General features: G+C 44.2%; 1 protein-coding gene across 13 annotated transcripts in view; it reads right to left on the reverse strand.

The window, feature by feature from the left end:
* AKAP13 (A-kinase anchoring protein 13) overlaps positions 1-27,307 on the reverse strand; it is a 334,406-nt gene that overhangs the window by 42,986 nt on the left and 264,113 nt on the right. For 10 of the 13 annotated variants that reach the window (XM_045058848.1, XM_045058847.1, XM_045058844.1 and 7 more), the window contains 4 exons: positions 22,212-22,340; positions 18,127-18,169; positions 16,256-16,388; positions 9,623-9,797 (listed from right to left, as the gene is read on the reverse strand). In XM_045058848.1, coding sequence (XP_044914783.1) covers positions 9,623-9,797; positions 16,256-16,388; positions 18,127-18,169; positions 22,212-22,340 — 480 coding nt within the window. The remainder of the gene's footprint in view (positions 1-9,622; positions 9,798-16,255; positions 16,389-18,126; positions 18,170-22,211; positions 22,341-27,307) is intronic. The other 3 variants (XM_045058850.1, XM_045058849.1, XM_045058854.1) reach the window with 1 other exon arrangement.

Genomic DNA, 27,307 nt, shown 5'->3' on the forward strand with positions numbered 1-27,307 from the left:
AACAAAATTTTTTTTTTCACTACCAAGAGGCATCAAACAAAAGAATATGAAGGAAAACCCACAGAACTGGGAAATATCCTCTGTTGATATATATATATTTTTTAAACCTCTGTCACCAACCGCCACAGGTCTGTGGCGAACGGTTATATACTACACGTTGCTTCTCTTCCAGCAGAAAAACCAAAAACTACCTGTCAGAGAGACCCCTTGAGAAAATCAGCTTTAAAGAAGGCTAAGAGCAATGACCGTGCCAAATGGAACAGAAATCACAGAACGGTCTGGGCACAGGAATGCTATGGCAGGAAGGATTCACCTTTTTTTTTTTGTAATTTTTTTTTAATGTTTCTTTATTTTCGAGACAGAGGGAGACAGAACACAAGTGGGGGAGGGGGAGAGAGAGGGAGAGAGAGAGAGAGAGAGAGAGAGAGAGAGAGAGAGAGAGAGAGAGAAACAGAAACAGAATCTGAAACAGGCTCCAGTCTCCGAGCTGTCAGCACAGAGCCCCCATGCGGGGCCTGAAACCCCGAGTTGAAGTTGGACGCTTAGGTGACTGAGCCACCCAGGCACCCCTAAAGGATTGGCCTTCTTAAGCTGAGCTCTGAGGTGAGGGACCTTCCCACCCTGAGTCCACTGATCATCCTCAGGGAACATGCTAGAGTCCCGCCTTACAGACACAGATCTGGGGGAAAATTCTTGGATCCTTCTCAAGGAGCAGGCTAAAGGGTCACTTTTAAGGACAGAAATGTGCAACTTCCTCCTATCATTTCAACTCTAACCAGGAAAACTAAAACGAAACAAGCAACAATGAAAACAACAGCAACAACAACAAAAAAACTGTTTAGGTATGAACCAATGTAGAAATATATGCTCCAAAGTGCTTTCTGCAACTTGTTTGTTTCAAATCTTTGGGGAGTGTGAAACACCGTGGTCTGGACTGATGGCAGCTTATTAGCTACAATGCATGTAAAATGTTCTTCCTTGCGGGTGTAATAACCACAGAGCTGATGCACAGAACAAGAGGAAAGCCACAACAAAGAGCCAGATCATCTCAGGTGAGAGGCTCACATAACAGCAGTTTTCAGAAGAACACTGGTAAACAAAAATGGAACAGAATGCAGGGCGCTGCTTGAATAAGAACTGACTTTGTGATTTAGGCTCTTCTTTTTACCTTCTTTTTCCCTAAACAATAAATTGCTTTTACTATGTCACACAAGCAATGAACTCTCCGTGCCAGAAAACAGTATCTAGAGAGCTGCCTTCCTGGATAATAAAATCCAAAGCAAAAATCTGACCATCACATGCATTCTGAACTCTCATGTTTCCTACTCTGATTCCAGCTGATCTACTTGTTTATTTTTTTAATCAAGAGAAACAACCTACCACAAAAGTACTCAGAAGCTGCTAACACAACAGAAAATAAATCAACAATCATCTCAAGATCATCTTACGTCTGTTTAAAGCAAATAAAACAGAACCACTAACACGATCTGAAACCCAAACATAATGAATTCCTTACTCCGAAGGATTCCACCACACATTCCAAAGACCAAAGTATTTGTGGCAGCTGGAAAGAACAGCTGATGATTCAAGGGAAGCTTTACGGAGCGGAAGAAGTAAGAATTGGAAACACACTCTTTCCTTTCCCTGTTAAAGTTAAAGCGAGAGGTGAATTCTGGCTGAGAAAAAAAGACCTGCCAGGTTTCTGCTGGACGGAATTACTTGGAAGCAGTCCTGGCAGGAGGCTTTAGTCCTTGCTTCTTTTCCCGCCACAAGCAGGTTGCAAAGAACTATTATGGAGCCTTTGCTCCTTGCTGTTTCTGGTGTCTGTGATCAGGACCACTTCCACGCAAGTCCACGGAAAGGGACTCGGGCTTTCACCCAGAATCAGGATGTACTACAGACTGGTTCGGGTGTATTTCAGCAGAGTCAAAAGCAGGTGATAATGTTGAAAACGTGCTGTCCTGTTGAATCACTTAGTATACGCATGCAGAGGGATATGTTAAAGGGACTGATGACATCTGGAACACTGGAGCCCATCAGTATTGGCCACCATCCTCCTTCATTACGATGGGTGACATGGCTGATCTTTCTGAACCACGACTCAAAACTGACGAAGCAGGTGCCCGGGGGTGAGGCTGCAGGGGTCAGCAAGGAGGGTTATATTAGACCAAAAAGGAAAGCTACTGGGAGGGAAGTGACGGACTGGAGGGATGCTACGTTTTCTGAGGTTCTTGGGAAGATCCTGAGCACGGGAGGGGATGGAGAAAAGGGAGAGAGGATTCCGAGTCCCCAAGTTACTCATCTTTTCCACTTCCTGCTAAGATAACAGATGGTGCTTCACACACATGAACGTTCACTGCAGGCTCTGTTCTTCAGGAAGCTGGAGAGAACCAGCAGATCACTTCTGCTCCCTTGGGAAAATGACCACACATCGCCCCTCCGCTTTCAAGCCTTGATCCGCACCCCCCCCTTTTTAATTAAGTGGCAGGCTGCACACTGTCATACACAAATCTTAATGCCACCACCAAACGCTGAGCCCACTTCCACACTCTCCCGGAGCCGAGTGCAGAGCTCCGAAGTTTCTGAGGAGGGCCGGCATGCAAGTTAAACATGTACTTTTGGAGCTTAGGTGCACATGAGGGAAACTATCAAACTGCTCCTTTCTGCTGATTCTTCCCATTTAAACTTCAAAAACATCATTCTTTCCCCTTGTCTTTGCAGAGCAGGTGGAGCCTAGATGACTTACGACATTTCAGTTAGATCAAGCAATTGCCAGAAATCAAAGAGCCACTGGCTGAGGACATTCTGATGCTCCTTCTCCCTCCAAACAGAGAAGATTCTAGTGATGGCACACTGGGCTCCACGAAATAATTTGTTTCCAGAAGAAACAGACTCCTCGGGTGACTTAATGCTAAAGTTTACAAGTTAAACCAAAGAGGTTCAATCCAGAAAAGTCCCATCCCATTATAAACACTGTTAGCATAAAACTAGTAGCCAATCTGGTGTTTTATCGGTTTTCTACTTTAAAAAGCCTTAAGTGAAATACTGTCATATTATGTGCCATCAAAAATGTAAAATATTTAGGACTGAGTTACGATCTTAACACTCTCGCTGAAGTCAATAAATGAGAACAATGAAGCTGCTTTAATGGATCCCCAAGTCAGAAATCAGAGGTGCCTAGGATATGTAAAACTCACATGACTACTTGGGCATCTAGTTTATTCCTGTATTTAGTTTTGTGTACATAATACAGAGGATATCTTCATTCATATATGTAAGCAGGTTCAAATATTAGTAGTTTAAAAATGGCTTCCTTCACAATCACGTTACCTTCTTCAGTTAGTTAAAGACAGAAGGAAAAACGTAAACAGATACGCTGATAGCTAAAGTTAGTATGTTGATGTTAAAATCTGGTCATACTTTTGAGCAGGTGGTTTTTTTTAAAATTGATTTATTTTGAGAGAGGGGGAGAAGGTGGGGGGGGGGGAGAGAGACAGACAGAGAGAGAGGGAGGAGGGAGGGAGGAAGAGGGAGGGAGAGAGAGAGAAATCCCAAGCAGGCTCTGTACTGTTACTGCAGAGCGCGACACGGGGCTCAAACTCACAAACCGTGAGATCGTGACCTCAGCCGAAGTCTGAAGCTTAACTGCCTGAGCCACCCAGGCGTCCCTAGCATATGGATTTTTAATGCAGGTCTAAAATTAGTCTAAAAGATATATATGCATGTATATATTCAAAAACCGGCAGAATTTCCAAAACAGTTCCACAAAAAACATCCTGAAAACCACTGTCCTGTCTATTCAACTAATTACTACATGGACTTGTGGCTGGTAAGTTAAGTCCACGAGTCTCCTCCTACATTTAGTTCTTCCTCATGGGTTGCTCTGGGGTCCTCGGGCCCCAGCCGTTTCTAAGACGTGTCCCAGGTCCCCCTCTCAGGGAGAAATTGTAGCACGCGCTCTCTCGCCAGTGTGAGCAGCTCAACAGTCCAGGAAACCCTAGCTCTGCTTCCTCACGGAGGGAGTCCAGCAAAGAGAAGTTCTATTCGTGTCTAACAGGAAGAGGCATCAAGAAAACAAAAACGGGTCCAGGGCGCCTGCGGTCGAAAGAGGTGCACCCTCCTACGTTACGGCAGATGTTTCTATCTGACAAATCCATCCTGCGCCAGCCGCACGTTTAAGCCTGAGTCATCACAGTCTCACGTAGGCTAAGAATTAATGTAGCCGAGGAGGATAAAAGTCAACTGCTGTAACCTAGAAAGAACACAGACACAAAAGCCAAGGACAGTAGAAGACAAAACATGTCCTGGACGTGAATCAGGCAACCTTTCCGTTCCAAATTTACACTGAACAAAGGTGTCTGCAGCCGGTCACGGCCGGAGCCATCCCGCTACTGCAGCCATAAACCAACGGTTCTTACCGTTCCCTAGAGCACACTGCAAAAAATTCTCTGGGTCTTCAACAAAGGTTTTCCTTTCCACACAGGTTCTGTCCCTAAACCTTCTGATGATATTTCACCTCACACCTCAGCACTGAGAGTCTGCAGAACCAACGACGTTGCTCTTATTCAAGCTGCTGCTGTCAGTATCGTGGGGACAGGGCACCTCTCCAGGCTTCTGTTAAGCGACGGCTCTCTGGTGACCATTCTGCTCTTTGTCTGTTGAGCTCTGGAATCCACTACCAACATATTTTGCTCCTTCATCAGAGACCAGCTGACAACCAGAAAAACCTTTAAAATTATCAGTGATCCAAGGTTTGCATTTTGGCTCTGCTCATACAAAATAACAGAAGTACAGTCATTAAAAAATTTAAATAAGAGTATAAAATAAAACCTGAAGCCTCCCTTAATCTCTCCTCTCCTAGTCTCTTCCTTTAAACTGTCAACAGCTTGGGGTATATCCTGTTAAATATTCTTGTGTATTTACATCAACAATTAGTGTCTCACTGGTCTTCCCTAAGTTCAGATCATACGTCTAGTTCTACTTCTTGCCTTTTCAACTTATCAAAGTGTCTTGGAGGCCTGTTTGTGTCTGCAGAGCTACCCCAGTGGCTGGCAAACTATCCACTTGGCGGGCAGAGTCTCACGGGAATATGGCCACGTTCACTACTTAGGGCTTGACCATGGCCAGAGCCGAGCGGCCACAAGAAAGACCTGCAAAGCCTCACACACTTGCCGCCAGTTCCCTTACAGAAAGAGCTGGCCGACCCTTTTTAGTACCAGCTCCAAATTCCATCTGATGAATCTACGACATTTTACGGATGGATATCAAGTGTCTTTACCTTCTCCCCCATTACGAATCATGCTTCAGTGAGTAGGTACCAAGAGTTATGACACTTTGAGAACTCTTCTCACAAGCCCTCGCCAACCGCTAGAAAGGAGGGACATTACGTAATGTGACAGAGGTGCTAAATATCGCAACAGTGGCAATCACGTTACAACATATAAATGTATCAAATTCACGTGTTTGCACACCTTCAATTTCCAGTGTTATACCTCAAGTATACTCAATCGAAAAGACAAAAGGTGCCTGACACACACTGCTGCTCAATAAATATTTGTTGACAGGAGGCTTCTGAATGAATCGTAAAACCAAATGCCGTGTTTTGCAGAGTTCAGGTGACCAGTCTTTGTTGAAGAACTTCACTTAAGGAACTCACGTGCATAATTACTGACAGTTAAATGTAAAGAATAAATTCAGTCTGAAGTCATAAGAGTTTCTAGAATATTTACCCAGCTCTCCTTTCACTGCAACAGGTTACAGAGTGGAAGTCATTTTCCTCCTTTATAAACAAACAGAATTCAGAACAATCTACTGATGATGTGGAACACTGAAATAGCTGAAAAATCTCCACAAAGATCCTTCCAAGGCTATTTCTACTCCTGAAATTTTATTCAGTTATTTTTCACATCTACGCCTTAGCTGCGCTGTTCTGTTCCTATGTTAGAAATTCTATTCATTTTAACTTTTTAATAATTCGCAACATCTTCCCCTGTCTACGCACTTGCTAACTTCCTCATGGTGGTTCACTTCCTCGTGTGTTATCCGTGTATTTTTTATCTTAAACTCAGCTTCGGCTTTATAGGACTATTTTCCTTCCCGTGGGAAGCCTGTTTTACTGGTGACCCTACGGTTCAGTTCTGTATTTGTTTCTGCTGAGCTTCCTTAGTGTTTTTATCATTTTCAGATTGGGATTTCATTAAACCGCTTGGGAAAAATTTCTTAGTTCGAGGTATGAATGGTGTGCATTTTGGAGCCCAGATTCATATATAATGCAGAATTCTCACCCAGAGCCCTGGGCGAAGGCAAGTTTCCTTGCTGCTTCTGAAGGGCCAGTGGGTGGAGTTTTTCTAGGTCCTTCAGTATGGACGTTGCAGCCTTTAAAGCTCCTGGTTTCATTCGGGGGTCTCAGTTCCAGCTCTCACCTTGTACCCTCGAACCACACATCCTGTCCTCGGTTGACGGGGAGGCTCTTCATTGCTCTGATTAGGAGTTTCTTCAGGGATTTCCCTTTCTGCAGGCTCGGTTATGTAGTAGTTTAGTGTTTTTATTTATTTATTATTTATTAATATATTGCATTGAACATTTCTGTTTTATAGCAGAAAGCAGGTGTTTAGTCTCCTCCACTGATGAAGTTCTTCAAATATCAGTTCATACTGTCAATCAAGAAATACGAGGTCTTGGGGCGCCTGGGTGGCGCAGTCGGTTAAGCGTCCGACTTCAGCCAGGTCACGATCTCACGGTCTGTGAGTTCGAGCCCCGCGTCGGGCTCTGGGCTGATGGCTCGGAGCTTGGAGCCTGTTTCCGATTCTGTGTCTCCCTCTCTCTCTGCCCCTCCCCCGTTCATGCTCTGTCTCTCTCTGTCCCAAAAATAAATAAACGTTGAAAAAAAAAAATTAAAAAAAAAAAGAAATACGAGGTCTTTCTGTTTTTCTCTGAGACCAGTGCCCCTCAAATGGAGAACAGGCACTTTGCAGGAGGGATACACAAAATGATTCTTTGGGACACGGGGAGGGGAGGTTTTACAGCTCTCATTTATATGGACTTAAAAGAGAAACAGAATTAATAAACAGATGATGTACTGGTGCCTCACTCAGCCCTTTGTGTTGCGCTTAGATGTCCGAGAGGGCCCTGGAGGTTAAGAGCACTTGAAAGAAGCTGGGGACGTGTAACAGAGGCTCCTGTCCTCATCTGCTCACTTTCAGCACGCTGTGGTGAATGGAAATTCACAGGTGCTCAATTCAGTGGGCTTAGAGAGTATATTTGGTTCCAACTAAAATAAAATGAAAAAGGGACTTACACAGATTCCTGCAAAGAACCCACTGACCTAAGAGTATTATTAAGAAGATGAATAGCTAACCAGCACACAAGACAATGGCAAATCTGACTTCTCTTATTCCTGGAATGGGCTCTTTAGAAGTAAGGTATAGGACAAGTGTGTAATTCCTGCATTAAATATATACACCCTGGGGGCGCCTGGGTGGCACAGCCGGTCAAGCGTCTGACTCTTGATTTCGGCTCAGGTCATGATCTCATAGTTCATGAGACTGAGCCCTGTGTCAAGCTCTGTGCTCACAGCACGGAGCCTGCTTGGGACTTTCTCTCTCTCAAAATAAACAAACTAGTGTGTGTATACACACACACACACACACACGTATATACACCCTGCATGAGTAGGCTAAAGACGTTTTAATGATGCACGAACATACTAAAAAGTGCTTGGTGACTGCTGCCCTAGGTAACCAAGTTATCCCAGTACCAAGGAGCTGACTGTGTCAAGAAAACCGAACGTGTTCGGCTGACGGCCTAGGGAAGTGCCCTAACAGAACCTGGGCCCCACAGTAACATGCAGGGGGGAGCGGACAGTGGTGGCCCCTCGTTTCCTAGAAGTCACATAAAGCTTACCACTAATGCTGGAACTCTCAACTTCCTGGTAAGTCGCATGTCAGGGAGGACCTAAGCGTGTGTGGGATCCGCCCACAGGATGCATAAAGATTTCGAGAAGAGCTCCTCCCAGGAGGTGGTGGTGTTTTTAAAGTAGGGTGGTACAACCAACAGGGCTGCAGACAACATTTGGGATATATCGACAAAAGTCCTCTTCCAAGGACGTGATGGTAAAGCTAGTCATTCAGAAAGCCACGACAGCTGTGGTGCAGACAAGCCGGGCTGTGGGCTGTGTGCTGGCTTAACTCCACTCTGTCTCTTCAAGAAAGCAAGTGAGCGGAAGTCAATTCTGCAGTAGTTCCGAATCTGCTCAAGTGAGCTTTTAAACGTTGCAAATTTCAGTAAGTTAATTATTTTTGGTAACAAATCCCTTGGGGTATTCCACAGAAATGACTGAGAACAAGAAACGTCATAAATACCACAGTCTGAGAAGCGTTTCTTGGCGTCTAAGTTAGTCACTATCTTGTCTGAACCCGTTATAGGTGCCACACGGTGCTAATCATCTCTGCCTTCGGGGTGACTGGGCTGGGCCTGGGGGTGGCTCGATCTCCAGAATGGTCAGTTCCGGCCACAAGCAGCCTCACAAATTTTCTTTGGTGTGTGCGCTGCAATGATTACTTTCTATCCATCTAACGACAACAGTTTTGAGATACGGTGCCTTAGAGCCGGGTCTCTGCTAGATACAGCTGGTAGCCTGCTTTTATACGGCCCATAAACTACAAACGGTTTTTTACATTTTTTTCTTTAATTTTTTTTTTCCAACGTTTATTTATTTTTGGGACAGAGAGAGACAGAGCATGAACGGGGGAGGGGCAGAGAGAGAGGGAGACACAGAATCGGAAACAGGCTCCAGGCTCTGAGCCATCAGCCCAGAGCCCGACGCGGGGCTCGAACTCACGGACCGCGAGATCGTGACCTGGCTGAAGTTGGACGCTTAACCGACTGCGCCACCCAGGCGCCCCTTACATTTTTAAATGGTTGAGATACAGACCAATATTTTATAATATATAAAAATGACATGAAATTCAAGTTTCCCTGTCTATAAATGGAGTTTTATCGGAACACAGCCATGCTCACTGGTTTATGTATTGTCCGTGGCTGCTTTTGCACAATAGCAGAGTTCAGTAGTTGTGTGGGGACCGTGCAGCCCACGGAGCCTAAGACACTTGCTGGTGGGCCTTGACAAAAAAAGTTAGCCACCCTCTGCCTTACAGTATCTTATCAAAACCAGGAACCACACTCGGTTAACAGATGGGGCTTTAAGGTGCTTCTGATCAGGTCAGCGACAGGTCAATACGGGACATCTCTGCCCACGAAAGTACCTTCCCTTGGGAGTCACCACGACTTGATGTTGGCAAATGGCCGACACACATGCCAAAAAATGAGCGCATACGGCCTGACAAACGACTGCTGTGTGGCTTCTGAGTTGAAGGCCACGAGGCTGTTTTGATGATGACACAGACTTCCAGGACAACAGAACAGCGTATAAGAGATTGGGGCTCTCGGCAAAAACATACAGGCTGTATGCTCTACATCGAGAACTGATGACCCTCCTGATGTTTAAAGGCAGACACAACAGGCTGACTTGTCCACACACACCAGGAAGGGATACGGGGTGGATGGGCGGGAAGCCTGGGGCAAGCCCAGAGCCGTGCCTCAAAGAAAGGGGCGTGTCACTTACTTGCACAAGTGTAGGCGTCCTTGCTGGTGAAAGGCTTCACGCACTGGCTACAGCTGACGGGACCCACAACAGGGATGGAACTGAAAGCGTGTCCGTTGACAGTCTTCTTGTCCTTGTCCTTCTCCTTCAAATCTTTCTCCTTCTCCTTGATTTTCTCTTTCTCTTTTTCCTTTTCCTGCCAAAGAAAAGAGTTTAGAGTTAGCTGGATGCCAGAGCCTTCCCTTCACCCGGGCACCCGGACGGCATGTGGTCAATGGTGGGTCGTGGCGAGTGTTTGGGATGCAAGTCAGGAGTGCGGTCCTGGACGATGGTCTTTGAAAGTTGTGAGCATTTGGGCTTCATGAGACACACTCCGGGAAGACCGGGCAGGCCAAGCAGTTCTGTCAGCGGCTTGCTCAGCGGCTGTTCAGACCGATGGACACAACATTCCAGGACCAACACCTGGAAGAGGCTTCGGGAGCTGCAGGAGGGGAACGTGGGGCAGCCAAGAACGCTGCTCCTCCCCCCAAGCGCGGCCCATGGAGGACGCAGGCCACGAGCTGAGGGCCGGCTGCAGGCAGGGAGCAGGAAGGACAGCAGCCCTTCTCGCGTCAGCCTGGGGCAGCAGGAAGCTTTCCTCGGGGGGGCTCTCCTCCAACTGTTTCCAGCCACAAGTATTACCATCCCCCACATAGACACACACCGCTGTTGCAATCTAAAATAATCCCTGTAGGACAGGTACCCCGAAGCGAGCCCCTGTGACAAACTACCAAGCACCTCATACTCTGAATCAAGGCCTCTGCGTGCGTTACCGCACCTGATCCCATAACTGTGAGGTGAAAGGAGGGCATCGCGCTGCCCGTCGTACACCCGAGGAGATCAGGATCACAGACACCAGCTCTGAGCAGCTACCATGCGCCAAGCACCACAGATGGGAACATACACCCAGTGAAGAAGCCATCATCTCCACTGCACGTTCAAGGACACCAAGGCACAGGGTGTTTAATACTACAGTTGAGCCCACATGCCAACCACGGCCCCACTGGAATGCAGACCCAGATCTGGCCGACTCCTCAGCTCTGCTCTCTTCACTCCTCTCCATTGCCAAGGGCTGGAGAGGTTTGTTGACTCACAGAAGGTCACACGGCAAATGATCGGCAGCCCAAATCACAACCCGGGCCTTCTGACTTCCTAATTCAGAACCTGTCCACCATACTGACCTGGTGAGTGCTGGCCAGGTCTGATTCGTGTACGGCCCTTGGTTAACGAACAGAACACGTATCAAAAATCTAAGAGCCAAATTGCTACACTTTAGAACCACAAAAAGGAGGACAAGAAAGGGAAAAAAACAAACTACTTCACTTTACAAAACAGGAAACTGTTCTAAGTGAGAATTAGTAATGGCTGAAGTACGTACGTAACATTCTAATAACAAGCAATAGCAAATGCAGTTTTTTCCAAGTATTTCTCACTCTTAACCACATTTGGCCACAGGCTTCTCCATGCGTAAACGTTAAACTGAAAAGCATCTGCCTCCTTGCTCAAGAAAGCTAATGCGTGCTCCAAGAGCTGAGAAACTCATCTACGGCAACTAACATGCTCTCCAACCTCACAAAGCTCATCAAATCTGAATAAGTAATAAATAATACCCTCATCCTTCACAATAATCCAAACTAGTTCTTCCAAGGATAAAAACAAAACAGTAACCTAACCACCGTCCCCCCCCCCCCCCGCCTCCCGGTCTCTTTCTGTGTTTGTTAGGATTTAGTGCCTTAAAGCAGTCAGGCTCTTACCTCCCCATGTTTTGGTCCTGTGAGTCTCACTGTTATGAGGGGTACTTCGTGAAACCGACCCCATTTTACCGACATGATTCGACTCCCATGCCAGGAAGCGTGCTGTCACAGAAGGAGGGGCGCATGCCGGCAGGGCAGAGCGTAGCAGCTTCGAGCTGCCATGAGAGAAACCGTAAGAGGAAGCCAGGGACTGGTTGAGAAAGGGAAGGAGGGAGGGCTGAAGTTGCTTGTTTCCTTAAGACAAGCTTAACCATTTGCATGCTGCCAGGAAGGCCAAGTACCCTGGAAATGAAACAGAACGAAGTCCCCAGAATGCAGCATGTGTGGACGGTGCTTCGGCCACACGATAGTCAGTCTGGAAGGACTGAGGCCAATTAACACTTAGAAGTTAAGGAACACATCTTCTATCTGTTTAGAAAGACTCCTCATGGTGTTGAAATCGGGATGCTTCCTAAGAAGACTTCTCAGTGAGGTCTGCTTCGCCTGTGGTCGAGTGGTGACCCATTGTTTTCTGCAGTGTGACTTCTGCGTGTTCAACACGGCTGGGGAAGTCGGCGCCCACGGTATTTCAGGGAAGGAGGCAGGAAATAACTACACTAGGGGACTCAGAAGGAAAACGAGTTCTCCCTTTCAAAACCTACTGCTTTAGACAAGCCATTACAAAGACAAGACCAGAGAGCACTCCGGATGACTGCGAAACATGCTGGGATGAAGCCACGGACACGCTGCCCATGTTTAATCAGAGAAGGGAGCAGAGAGGGAACTGGATTTAACACTGACTCCAGCCTTGGCACACGGCTCCTCTGCATGGCTGACGGGGTCGGCTCTTTTACGCCGAGCACGGGCACGCCGAGGTGGGGCTGGATAGGGGCAGGTCTGCAGGAGCACAGCCCTTGCCCCAAAATGCCTACTTCAAGTCAGATTAAGAATTCGTGTAAACGTATCTGCCCACGTATCTCCCGGCTAATCTGCAAGGAGGAAAGCTTAGAGAAGAAAATCAGTGGGACAGGCTGGTTTAAAGGGGGTCACTTCACTTCCTCTGCATGAACAGGATCACGGTGCACATTAGTGTTTAAATAGTCTGTAAGCCAGCGAACTTACTTACTGGCAGGAAGCGGTACTATGAGAAGATGCTAAAGACAAAAGCAGAACCCGCCAGTCTTCCTGTTACACTTCCTGTTTAGGCTTGCCCCCGTTCTAAAAAACATCCAATACGCTTATCTAATTACATGTCGGATACTGCTAATGTTTTAAAAGGACATATGAAGGGCCAGAACTCAATTTCTCAAATCCTAGATCTATCTACCTAGATAATATCTATACACCTATCTAGAGAACTCCATGCTACAGGCAAAATGTGAATAATCTATTACACAGTGGCTGACTTTTGGCTCCTTAGAATATTACTTAAGAGTTGCCAACATATAAATCGACCCTTAAGCACATATAATAACATAAAAATGAACAGTGGGCTATATCTAAGTTAATAACAACAAACTATTTTCATGAGTATATCTATCATACCTAATTGTAAGAAAAGTAAAAATTTCCAAACCATTCCTAGAGACTCTGCTAAGAATTTACAGGTAGCAATTTAATATATCTTCACTAAATGCTTTAATTTTTCCTTTAAAAGAGGTAGGACTGATTATACTGTACACTAGGTTAATAAAAATAGGTTAGATCTCTAATAGTAGCTCTTTTAAAAATAATTTAAAGGCAGTAAAACCATTATTTTCAAAAGAAAAACTAGTATTAATATCCACAGTCACACTTTCAATTGTTTTAACATTAGGGAGAAATGACATTTGTCAGTAGTTATGAGAAACGGTAGAGTGTGCATCATCACACTAAGAAAATACTTATTTTTGTCATTGTTTAGAGAAGGAAATGCTTCTGTAGGAGAAAGCTCTAGCTTATCAGTGCAATGGCATATTAAGTCAGGGCATTTAATGTAACTGGACGTAAAATGTATCATTTCACTACTTCACCTACTTCTTACTCTCTTTTGGTGCATTGACACAAGTGAGCTCTTCCATATGAAAGACGGCTCACTCTTAACCTTCTTGATGGATGTGGCCAGTGGGCCCTTTTCTAAACACCTGATAATGGGAAATGGACTGCAAGTCCATATTTCAGATTTGTAATTTTCTGAGCGTTTCCACTGCTAGAGGCAGCACGAGCCCCCAAAGGTCTTGAAGCCAAGCGTGAAAAGAGGAACCAGGCTCATTTTGCAAAACAGTGTTGTCATTCTGGCAAAGGAGATGCTCAGACACCAAGGGTCGACTGATAATGGTCTCTGCCAGACTCTGCTCTAACAATTTCCTTCCTTTGTCCTGCCTTTCTCTTCATTCTACTAGCAAATGCCAGTTGTTTGAAGTTATTTATGAGTGAGCAGGAAATGAAGTGCACTAATTGCTGGAAGTCAAAGAGGTTCTGCCCTAATATCTAGTTCTGTGACCTGAAGCATAGCTCTCTGTACTTCAGTTTGTAAAGTATGGAGGATGGGATGAGACTTTTTTTTATGTTTATCTATCCATTTTTGAGAAAGAGAGAGATAGAGAGACAGAGAGAGAGAGAGAGAGAGAGAGAGAGAGAGAGAGAGAGAGAGAATATGAATGAATGAATATGAGCAGGGGAGGGGCAGAGAGAGGGAGACACAGAATCTGAAGCAGGCTCCATCCAGGCTCTGAGCTGTCAGCACACAGCCCGACGCGGGGGCCTGAACCCATGAACCATGAGATCATGACCTGAGCCGAAGTCAGATGCTTAACTGACGGATCCACCCAGGCGCCCCTGGGATGAGACTTTTATAAAGGTCAGGTTCCAGTTTCTAAATTTAGTCTTACATTGTTTATGTGTGTTTGTGTCCTCTCACTAATGCGATCAGTGGCGTATTCACTGCTCTGCCCTGAAAGTCAACATCCCTGGGGAGATGGATGGGAAGGGGTCTCTTCACTCATTTACTGGTCTTCCAAATGAAGACCTCACAGTCTAAAAACAGAACAACGACAACAAAACACACTTGAAAGCATCCAAATAGATCATAAAATTTCTCAAAGACAATGATCTTTAGTTCTTTAGGAGCATTATTAGCACCTAGCAGAATGCTGAGGCTACAGAAGTCATTTGATGATACTACCTAGCTAATCTACACTGATCTTTGCCAAGATTTTCTTTTGTTGATGCCAGCCAGGGTCCCAGCCAGCAGTGATAGGTACAACAGGTAAGACTCTGTTTAAGCCTTGTTGCCAGTATGCAGAACACTGCTAAGCATTCTGTCCTGAATTTAACCTCAACCCTATTTTTTTTAATTATGAAGTTAATACTTATATATAGGATTATTCTGGAAACATCCTTGCATCTTTCCCTGCGCTTTCCTGACTGCCCCACTTTCTCCCCTTCTGCATCCAGGCAAGAAAAATGAAAACACAATTTCGGTGGCAGGTTTTGTGGAAAAACTCCTCTGAGTCATCACTGAACCTAGTATTGGCTAAAGGAGAGACAGCTTATTTACAAAACCCGGTAAAATACATGGGCTCTACTTCTAGCAGCCCACTTAACTGAGGGCCTAAGAGGCTTGTTACATTTGGTGGCAGGTGGCTTGGGGAGAGTATGAGGGGTATACTTTTACAACAATATTCTTGAGTTCAGCGTTTGTATTCCTTACTTCTAAGTAGGTACGGGTGTGTGTGTGTGTGTGTGTGTGTGTGTGTGTGTGTGTGTATGGACATGCCACACACACATGTATACACACATGTATATATAGTGATTCCTCAGCAAGAGCTTGTCACTGATTTCCATTTAGAAAAAAAATTTTTTTTTTTTTAAAGATATTCCTTTATTTTATTGGAGGCTGGCTGGGTGGGTGGGTGGGTGAATGGAAGGTAGAAGGTCCTCTCCCACTGAGGTGACACTGAACCGATTTTGGTTTAGGACTGGGAATCAGTAGAAGAAAAGGAAACCCTTGTCTTCCTTTCTTTTGAAAGTACATTGAAAAAAAATGAGAAGAGTACCTGTCTCTATGTGGGGTTATTACAGGTGGTTTTTATCTATTTTTGTATTTCGAATATTCCCAGGAGTATGGAAAAAATAAACAGACAAAAAACGTTTAAATATTTTAACGCATGAAAGACAATACCCTGCAACAGCCTCATAGGACTAAATTGAAGAATCCACTTTTGTCTTAAAGTCTCTTATAATTTTCTGTGGGGAAATCCTTCTTTTTTTTTTATGTTTATTTATTTTTGAAGGAGAGAGAGACAGAGTGTGAGTGGGGGACGGGCAGAGAGAGAGGGAGACACAGAATCCGAAGCACAGAGCCCGATGTGCGGCTCAAACTCACGAACCGCGAGATCATGACCTGAGCCGAAGCCAGACGCTTAACCAACTGAGCCACCCAGGCGCCCCAATCCTTCTAACTTCTAAACCCAAATGCAAATATTTTCCATCTCCTGATCTTGGCATAAAATCCTCAGGTGCATTTTAAACCCAGTTTACTGACGAAGGCACGTGGTCGAGTATGGGATCGGAATCTTGGTTCCACTGCTGTGAGCAGCACACACTCACAGGGTAGCTTACTCCCAGGAAGGGGAGAACAGGATCTCCCCATACGGCTATGGAAACGATTACGTAAAATAATACATGGAAAGCTCTTAGCATATAGTAAAAACCCAATTAGCGGTATTACCTTTTGTTGCTATTTTTCTTCAAGTATTAGGCCATTTCAAGGATTATCTCTGTGCTTATTTCCCTACGTCCTCATTATGTAATTAGGTATTGGGTGCATGCAGGCTGTGACAGGAGCCTACAGATGACCAACGAAGGCCATCACGCAAGGAATGCCCCCAGCGGTACTTACTCTGCTCTTCTTACTGCTGGACATTTTATTCTTGATGTAGCTGAATGTGCGGCTGACTTTTGTTCCACTCTTGCCTTCAAAATCTTTCTTGGAGGGGCTCTGAGGCAGGAAACTATAGGTCTCTTCTGTTATACTAAATAAAAACAAGAAGAGTGATTTTTAAAAAAGACTACAGAAATTTTTAAAAAGTAAACACAGAGCCAAAAAATACAATTCTTCATAACCATGTATCATTTTAGCTACAAGTCATAGTCAAATTATGCACACACATGACAACGGGCAACAGATGAACAGACGGACAGAGGCTGCTGAGCGGTTCCACAGAGTAAGACCTGAGAACAGAGGACACCACCACGCTGGTCCCAAAACCAAAACTGTTCTGGTCCCAAAACCTGGCTAAGTTTTCTTGTGTCGGCCATCAGTGTTTTAGTAATAGATTTTTAGTGGCCTGGTGTGAAAGAGCCTGTCAATTATTCATTATTTTATCTGAAACTTCTTAATCTAAAATAGCACTCAATTTATACACACCTTTGCATCAAACAGGTGCTAGAGAAGAAACTCATAAAGACAACAGAAAGATGGACGTGTTAATAAAGGCTGTAAAGGAATTTTTATGACTGAATGCACATCCAAATTCCCTGAAAGCAGAAATCACACACCATTTTTTCAGTCTTCTGGCACACTGGACAATCAATACTGGTGCACACAGCTTTGCACGATTTTAGGAGGGAGGAGAGTATAGAAAGCTCCGCTGTAGGAGTTTCACCCAGAGCCAGGGGTACTGATCTACTCGTTCAGGAAGGCTACACGGGTCCATCACAGACGGACATGTTTGGACCTCAGGAAGTTCGCAACGGTGGACTTCCTCAGAGAATGTGGGGCACGTGTAGACACAAGCCATTCCACAGAAAAGGAATCTACTTACACTACGTTCCCCAGGTGTTCTACAATCGTTATTTTAAGAACTTTTCCACAGAAAAGCCGTGTCTACCTCAAGGGCCTCTGTGAGAGGACAAGGCACCCCTCAAGAGGGGGAACAATCCTCTTCAGGAGCTAAGGTCTGTTTATACATGAAGTACTGTTTACAAAATAAAGCAGTCTGTTATTATGATAAGGGGGAAATGGTGTGAGAGCACTGTTCCAGAGAAGACAAAGGAGAAATAAAGTACGACAGAAATACAAAGAGAAGCATTCATACTGAGAGTTCTGGATCACTGAGTCACAACCGATGCCTCTGCGAAAAGACACATGCTCAAGTGCAGGGCAGTAATCAGAGCCCCCATGATGCTTACATTAGAATATTTTAGAACCCCATAAGCATGACAAGAGGAATAGAATAGTAAACAATGAGTCAAAATACAAACCTGCCTGCTGTCAAGTAAAGAACCAATTCACTTACTCGGACAAAGCTATGAGCCATATCCGTGTAGGCAGAAGAAAATGGCTTTAAAGCTTAAAATGGCTAACGTACAGTTCCCTGCACGCGTGCACACGCAGACACGTGTGCATACGAATACACACGCGTGCAAACAGTGAAACAAAATGTTGTCAGGCTTAGGGCTTAATTCTTAGAAGCAGAGTACAGAAGTTCATAAAGTCGAATACAAGTGTTTCCTCTCCTGAATAAATGCAAACCTTTATCGTCAGGGCAGTGTAGAGAACAAAAGGAAAAAACTACTGAAGACATTATTTAAAAACGATAGAGAGTCTTCACTACAAACCACTTGTAGCCATTATTCCAAATTTATCACTTAAGGAAGTAAGAATCCAATGAGCTGAATTAACTTCTCAGTTTACTTAGTGAAATGTCGTAAGACATCTTGGGTTTCCTTCATCTCGGGGAAAGAAGTAACAAAATAAACGTGCAGTACCTCTCGGTCAGGTTAGCACTGGTGCTGTGGAAAGGCCGTGAATCTGGAAAACAAAAATGGCAGAGGAAAAGTTGGAACCAAAGGACAGTGCCTGGGTGACAGATAAGAGGCTTAAAATATTTACAACGACACACGCAGAGCAGAGAGAGCATCCGAAAGCCATTGTACAGTGCCTTCTCCTAAGGGTTTGGAAGAAGGAAAAATTCACCTCAAAACTCAGTATCAGAACTGGAAATAGGCAGCAGTAGGCGTGAATTCCCCACGACAAAAAATTTCATCCAAGAATCACATCACTGAGCAAGCCCCAAATCAACATTTTTGTCCCCACGCTCAAACATACACGAAACATGTTTAATTCCTGTTCTCCTCAACGCTCCGTTTCCATAGGCCATCTTTCTGAGATGACATCACGGGAAGAACACAAAATCGAAAATGAAATATCATTCATATTCTGTTTGCTGTTCATTTTGCTTTCGTGGATTTCCATACCAAAATATCTAGCTACCATGTACCTGCTGTTTTCCTGACTATTCCTGGAAATGGATGAGTGAAGAGGAAAAGGGCACCAGAGCTGGCTGTGTGTGTGTGTGGGGGGGGGGGGGGGTGTCTTGGTCCTGTTACTGATTTGGGGTGAGATCTCTGCATTTCACTTCCTCATCTGTGAAATGAGGGAGATGAAACCGACGGTGTGGTCCTTGCCAGGCTGACACTGATATGGCGTGTACGGCAGGTGCATCCTTCCTTCCTCCATCACCATCGGAGCGTAAACTGAAGCGGGTCATTAGCACCCAGGCTAAGGCACACAGCAGAGCAGTAAGTGGAGAAAGCATTAGGAACACTACGATACCTTACCGACCACATGCTAATAAAGCTGGAGCTACGTCAGGACTTAGAGGAGATGGTCTCAATCATACCACGATGAAGGATTTCCAGTTTTTAGATCAGGCACGGAAATACTTTGTGTGTGTGATTCCAGGCGGACAAAGGCCGTCAGTACAACTCCTGTTACAGTGTGAACAAAACACACACCTTCTCCTGCAGGTGGGTTTCAAGGACTGGAGATGACCAGGAGTAAAACCCTCATTTGACAGAGATCTGAAGATGTTCTACTACCAGATTACCAGCATTTGAACTTAAATGTCCAACCTGTTCTAGATTCTGATTAGAAATGCAAAATGGTAGTTATTACTAAGTGGATAGCCAACAAGTAGGAATAATAGATAGGAAACTTAACAACCAATTCTAAGTCTTCAAAAGAGTACTTTCTATAGCTTTTCCTTTTACTTACTTGGGTTCTTCTATTTCACTTACAATGCATGGTCATCGAGATGAGCAGAGTAAGAGTAAGATCTGGGATCTGTTCCCTAGTTTCTGCATGATCTAGGTGTGAAATTGTCAGCATTTTAACCTCAGGATACCTTAATTTACTTAAACAAAAAACCAAGAGTGTGGTTTAGATCAGTGGCTTTATAACCTTTTGCACCCCAGGAACCCTGAATGACAGAAGCAGCATTAAACTCTCTCACGTTGTCAGGCTCTGTTGTACACTAACTAGAGCAATTACCTAGCAAGTTACCAACCTAGTAATATGAACAAAGTGAAAGCAAAATCCATAATGAAGAAAAACACCAACTAGCACAGGATCTGGCCAAGAATCAGCTCCCAGTAGATTTCTGCTGAATAAATTAGAAACTGAACAAATATGTGATTGAGTACTGGGAGAATCTGGGACTCTGGTAAGGATTTCCAACCTTTTCACTGCCGAATAAAAAATTCATTCATTTACTATGACCTCTTAGATTTGGTTCTGAGAACAGTGGTTAATCAACCAATGCCTCTGAGATTCCTGAAGGGCCATCAAGTTTTCAGTGCACCTACCTAAGAGTATAAATTAGCCAATGATAACTCTACGGTATAATTACAGACAAAAGCAAAGAAATCTGTCACTGAAGTCAGCCTACAAAGTATTATGGCAGGTAAACAGTGTATTTCAAGTAGGATTTTCTTAAAGTCTTGAAATAACCTGCAGACATAATATACTAATATTCCAGAGTCGGAACTACTGGATGGACCGGGTCAATGGTTTTTAAAGTGCGTTCCATGGAATACTAGTCTCATGAGATGTTATCCACAGTCAGGCACATATTGTGGTTACCTAGCTAATGCGTTTGGGAAACACAACTTATTGAACACTGCCTTGGGAATTCACAATGTACACATTAGCATCTGAAACCAGCTTAACTGGACTTTTCCTCAATTTATCTGGCCATGAACCAACCCCTTTCTTTCCCTTCCTCTCCCCTCCACCTCCAGAATTCTCACTGGTATTTCAGGGTAAGGAACACATTTTGAAGAAGGCTAGATACCTGGTTCAAAGGTTTCTTCCAGCCTCTATACTTTTATAATTTCATCCTGTTGGATTAGCTGTATAACCAGTGCCGTTCTAGATTAATAATTTCGTCTTAGAGGTAGAAGAAATACCACTGGGACCTTTACCTCATCTGCCACATGTGGACCTATGTCCCCAGGTACACAATACTTTGAGATGAAACAGACTTGACAATTTCTGAACGCTCAAAGTTGTAAGCAGATTTTCACAACTTTCCTCCTACTACAACTGGTATAAAGTAAGTATCTTATGGTGTGCCTATTCACGAAACATCTTTTCATTATGAAAAAAGTACTGAATATAAGATGACTTCCATTTAAGAGAAATTAAACTTTATGTTACTGTACATAAGGTACTTTCTTTTAAGAACAATGCAAAGATGTCACCCTCAGCTTAATATTGATTATAAAATTTTAATATTTAAATAAATAATTTGGTACCTAAATACTGCTGAAATGTAGGGTCAGCAAGTGGTAGGGAATTAGGTTGCTCAATTATACAAATATTGTAATTCTCTGAGGCTCCTATCACAGTAAAACCTTGGATTGCAAGTAATTTGTTCAATGAGTATTCTGCAAGACAAGCAAACATTTCTAGTAAATTTCAACTTGATAAATGAGTGATGTCTTGCAACACGAGTAGTACATGATGCCAGATGTCACATGATCACAACTGAGCCAATGGTTCTTGAAATTCACTTTAATATACAAGTGCTTTGGATCACAAGCATGTTTTTAGAATGAATTATACTCGCAAATCAAGATGTTACCGTAGTTATATGAAAACAATTCAGTATTTACCTTTATACTAGAAATGTTTTTTTCCATTAAAAATAGCAATCCTGGAATTTTCCAGAAATCTTGCATAACTGAAAAGTGATGTTCACAGGGGGTAGAATTCATTTCCTTTCCAAGCTTACTAAAACCTTATAAAGTTTTTTTTTTAATTTTTTTAATGTTTATTTTTGAGAGACAGAGTGTTTAAAATTTAGGCATTATCAAATAAGAATATATTAATCTGAAATCCACACTGTAGTAAAAGGATTGAAAAATAAAAGTTCCAAAGGAGAGAAAATGGGAAGTTAGGAAATACATCTATAACTCTTACTCCCTAATCCACGTGGTGTAAACTCAGAGGAAAGGTATTTTTATCTTCTTTTTTTGTTCTTTTAAAGTAATCTCTATGCTCAATGTGGGACTTGAACTCACAACCCCGAGGTCAAGAGTTGCAGGCTCTAGCCAGAGAGGCGCCCCAACGGAAAGGTATTTTTAAAGACAGGTCTGAAAGGTGAGAAGAAAAAAGTTTAACATTAGCTTTTAAATATCACAGGTGGATATCTAGATATCTGTCTCATGAGACCAAAAAAAAAGCAAAACATGGGAAAATGAAATTTACACTATCAAATAGAAAGCTTTGTGAAACCAGCGCTCAGTATTACAAAAGGTACAAGGTGGGATGGGAACACCTCCCCATGCCCTGGAATCAGGCCACTAGATCAACCAGTGCACGTGGCATATAGCAGACAAAAACTGTTTCATCCAAATTAATTCTCAAAGCAAAGCAGGAAGACAAATGGTTTAGAAACAATGGCATGCAAGGGGGTACAAATCCCCAGTTTCTTAGAACCAAGCTGACAGCATTTTCAGCACTGTCAGACCCTGGAGAACAGCCGTGGACACTACAGTGGCTTACTTACTACGCAACTCCTCCTCGCCATCAATGGAGTGAGAAGAGCCAAGAGAAAAGAGAGTTTTAGACTTAAGGAGATGTGGAGAGATGCGGACGGAGAAGGAGACCCGCCTTGCTGGCTGCATCCGTGGCTGGGCTGAGAAGTAGGTCAACACGAGACATTAGAGAGCGCCAACTGTACTGGGACAAAGTCAAAGGCACCTGAGACCATGCTGAACAGAATAATGTTGCTAGCCTGTGTGGTTCCAGGAAAGGCTGCCTAGTGAACAACGTATTTATTCACATTTTCGTCTTTACTTCTGAGTATGTAGAATTCTAACATAGCTTAAAAAATTCATCCAACAAACACGTACTTGCCAGAGTAAGAAAACAAGAAGTCCATTATTTTTAATGGTCATAATTTATAGCTGGAGTTGTTTTTCTTGAGAGTGGAAACATCTGGAGTAGTGGTGTTTCTCAGGATTCCGTGTCCAGCTCTCTTCTCCCTCACCCCAGACCTCCTCACGCCCTGCCCTCCCAAAGTACAAGCTGAATTCGCTGGGCTGGTGACACACACCTTTCCACCCTCAGGCCGTAGCTCTCCCTTTGAGCTCAAGACGTGTTCATCTCTCTCTGCTCACCTCTGGGGCGTGTCCCACAGGCAGCACGAACTGAGGAAGCACGTGAGTGACATCTCTCTTCTCCACACCCACCCCTCCTCCTGTATTCCTTTGTTTGGTAAGCGGTACCTAACATCTAATGAATTGCTCAGAACAGAGACCTGGGCCCCATCATTGAATGCTTCCATCTTGCCTCGATTCAGTTATTCTATGTGGTCTAGAATTCTCTGAACATCAACTTCTCCCCTAATGCCACCGTGTGCTCTCACGTGGATCTTGCAGTAGCCTTCTCCTGATCCATGACCTTTGCTCCCCAACACTTTCTTCAGTGTGGTCTCTCTGAAGTGTCCGAATCAACCTACTTTATCAACTTAAATCACTCCACTGCCCTTGGACAAGAAACCCCAACCCCTCGGCCATGCTTTCCACATACGGGCATACCTCGTTTTATTGTATTCTGTTTAACTGAACTTTATGGATACCGCAATTTTTACAAACTGAAGGTCTCTGGTGACCTTGTGTTGAACTAGCCTATCGGCACCAGTTTGCTAACAGCATCTGCTCATTTTGTGTCTCTGAGCAGTCGTGATAATTCTTACAATATTTCCAATGTTTTCACCATTATTATATTTGTGACGGTGATCTGTGATCAGTGGCCTATTATGATTGTTTGGGGGCGCTACACACCACACCCGTTTAAGACAGCAAACTTACGCGATAATGACCAGTCATTACTCACCCTGCCCGCCTTGGGCCTCCCTGATCTCTGAGACACAATATTGAAATCAGGCCAATTAATAACCCTACAAAGTCCTCTAAGTGTTCAAGGGAAAGGAAGAGTCACACGTCTCTCACTTTGAATCAAAAGCTAGAAATAATTAAGCTTAAAGATTAAGGCATGTGGATAGCTGGGGCAGGCTGAAAGCTAGGCCTCTCATGTCAAACAGCCAAGCTGTGAATGCAAAGGAAAGTTCTTGAAGAAATAAAAAGTGCTTCTCCGCTGTATGTATACACAAACGATAAGAAAGGGAAACAGGCTTATTGCTGATATGGAGGAAGTTTTAGTGGTTTGGATCAAAGATCAAACCAGCCGTAACATTCCCTTAAGCCTAAGCTTAGTCCAGAGCAAGGATCTCTTCAATTCTGTGAAGGCTGAGAGAGGCGAAGAAGCTGCAAAGACAAGTGGGAAGCTAGCCGAGGTTGGTTCAGGAGGTTTAAGGAAGGAAGCCAGCCCCACACATCCAAGTGCAAGGTGAAGCGGCAAGGGCTGACGTAGAAGCTGCAGCAAGTTCTCCGGGAGATCTGGCTGCGATCCTTAATGAAGGTGGCTCCCTGGATGACAGATTTTCAGTGTGGATGAAACAGCCTTATATCAGAAGAAGATGCCATCCAGGACTTTCATAGCTGGAGAGGAGAAGTCAGTGCCTGGCTTCAAGGCATCGAAGGACAGGCTGACACTCTTGTTAGGGGCTAATGCAGCTGCTGACTTCAAGTTGAAGCCAATGCTCAGTTACCATCCTGAAAATCCTAGGGTCCTTGAGAATTGTGCTAACTCTACTCTGCCTGTGCTCTGTCAATGGAACAAAGTCTGGATGACAGCACATCTGTTCACAACTTGGTTTCCTAAATACTGTAAGCCCATTATCAAGACTTACTGCTCAGAAACAGAAGATTCCTTTCAAAACAGTACTGCTCATTAACAATGCACCTGGTCACCCATGAGCCTGGATGGAGATGTATGAGGAGGTTAATGTTTTCAGGCCTGCTAACACAGCATCCATTCTGCAGCCCGTGGATCAGGGAGTCATTCTGACTTTCAAGTGTTATTATTTAAGAAATATATTTTGTAAGGCAACAGATGCCATAGACAGGGGATTCCTCTGATGGATCTGGCCAACTTCTGGGAAGGATTCACCATTCTGGGTGCCATTAAGAAAACTGGTGATTCTTGCGAAGAGGTCAGAATATCAGCGTGGACAGGAGTTTGTAAGAAGCTGATTCCAAACCTCATGGATTGAGCTGTTCAAGATCTCAGCAGAGGACGTCACTGCAGATGTGGTGTGGAAAAAACAAGAATCAGACGTGGAGCCTACAGAGGGCACTGAATTGCTGCAATCTTGTGACAAAACAACAGATAAGGAGTTGCTTCTTATGGATGAGCAAAGAGAGTGGATTCTGGGATGGGAGCTACTCCCGGGGGAGATGCTGGGAATTTGCTGAAATGACAACAAAGGATTTAGAGTATTATCTACACTCAGCTGATAGAGCAGCGGCAGGTTTTGAGAGGACAGACTCCAATTGTGGAAGGTCTACTGTGGCTAAAATGCTATCAAACGACATCTGACGTCATCACATGCTACAGAGAAATTTTTTGTGACTGGAACAATCAATCCATGTGGCCAACTTCGCTGTTGTCTTATTCTGAGAAATGGCCAAAGCCACCCCAACCTTCAGCAGGCACAGACACGGAGGCAGGACCCTCCACAGGCAAAAAGATTACAATTCACGGAAAGCTCAGATGATGGTTAGCATTTTTTAGTGATAAGGTATTTTTAAATTAAGGTATGTGCACTGTTTTTTTTTAGATATCATGCTGTTGCATGCTTGACTAGAGCATAGTGTAAACGTAACTTTCGTATGCACTGGGAAGCCTAGTGATTTAGTAATTCATCTGACTTGCTTTACTGTGATATTTGCAGGGGTCTAGAACCAAATGGTTAAGACCTCTGTGGCATGCCTGTGTGAACTCACCCAGTGAATTCCCAGTCTTCTGCTGGCCTCAACTTTGAGATGACTTCATCCCAGTGAGCATTCTCTGTTCTAGGCTCCTGTACTGTCCCATGTTTGTTTGTTTTTTTTTTTAATTTTTTAAATGTTTATTTATTTTTGAGACAGAGAGAGACAGAGCACCAGCAGGGTAGGGACAGAGAGACAGAAGGAGTCACAGAATCCGAAGCTGGCTCTAGGCTCTGAGCTGCCAGCACAGAGCCCGGCACGGGGCTCAAACCCACGGACTGTGAGACCGTGACCTGAGCTGTAGTCGGACGCTTAACCGACCGAGCCACCCAGGCGCCCCTGTTACTACCCCACGTTTCTTACATTCACCTATTCTCTGGTCTGTGAGAATGCGGTGAGGAAAGCAACTGTATCTATAAACTCACCTGTCTCCTACACCGTGTGGCCTGGTGCCTGCCAAAGAGTGACTCAAATGCTCACTGAATGAATACATTAATAAACTAATTTCCCTTTGTCAGGCTTTCTGAAAGCTCAGTGTCCTAAATGAAATGAAAAAGCCCTGTACGAACTTGACGGTCACATAAATACTACGTGATGTCAGCTTACTGTGGGCAGCCACGTCCAGTAACAGATCCAGGACTACTGGCACAACTACAGGTACGCCGGCTCCTTGGGCAGTGACGGCCTAGGACGAAAAGTAAGCTACCATCTCCATGTGCTTGCAAAAGTCTTTCCAAACGTGAAGCAAATTCAGGAAATGAAAATGAGCTCTCTTCTTATACCAGATTCCTTCCTTTGTCACAATTTCATGGATCATCTGGAAAAACCTATTTGTAGGAATATCTAAAGGAGGATCCTCAACATATATGTTCTTTGTGATAACAAACCCTGAAAAACAAAGGGAAAGTGACTTCTCGTTAAGAAGCCTGTGAGTTAAAACATCTCTCTAATGGGTACAAGTCTCCTTTTAACGTCACCACCACCAATGTGGTTAGGGCTCTTCCAGGAACACCACCAAGCAAGCACCTTCTCCGCTGCTGGTAAGCATCTCCTGAGCATAAGCCATGAAATGTGTTAAAATATACTTTGGGCAAGGATCATCTGTAATAACTGAATTATTCTGCATGTATAGAAACAAAATTTATGCTTAAGTTCTATCAAGAAACCATCTAAGTCTCCTGGCAAGCTGGGAGTCTCCACTCCATCCTCTCTGATGCAAGAAGGAGAAATGGGGCCACAGGTCCCCAGGAGCGGTCTCTCTGAGGGCAGTCCTCCCCGGCATTCTCCCCATGATGCAGGTAGCCTTGGTGCTATTGTGAGTCCCTAAAAGATGAGCTGGCAAGATGCATTCATCACGCTCCCTCCCACCACGACAGCACAGCCAAGACATGAGTGAGGACAGCTTCCCCACCCATTGTGGTTCCCAAATAAGCTGTCGTCTGTCTACTTCCCACCCCAGAAAATGACACAGAAATACATTAGTCACTATCTTGACTCAGTATTTTCCTCTGCATCGATGGATTTTAGAAAATGATACCAGCTTAGAAATAACGTTGAGTTTCCTCTGTGTTTCTCTTCTAGGAAATGACCCAACAAGACATTCCAGACAAGACATTCCAGACAAGACATTCCTGCTCCTCCTGAGCAGGAGACACACGTTTTCAGAAATGCCTGGATGTTAACAGCTGTAAGACTGTGGTAGAAGGAGCTAATTTCTTTGAAGGAAGAAGACAGAGCCCAGGCAGAAGTGGAAAGTAGTGAGATAAGG

Source organism: Felis catus, chromosome B3 (assembly GCF_018350175.1).
Source record: "Felis catus isolate Fca126 chromosome B3, F.catus_Fca126_mat1.0, whole genome shotgun sequence".
Classification (NCBI taxonomy): domain Eukaryota; kingdom Metazoa; phylum Chordata; class Mammalia; order Carnivora; family Felidae; genus Felis; species Felis catus.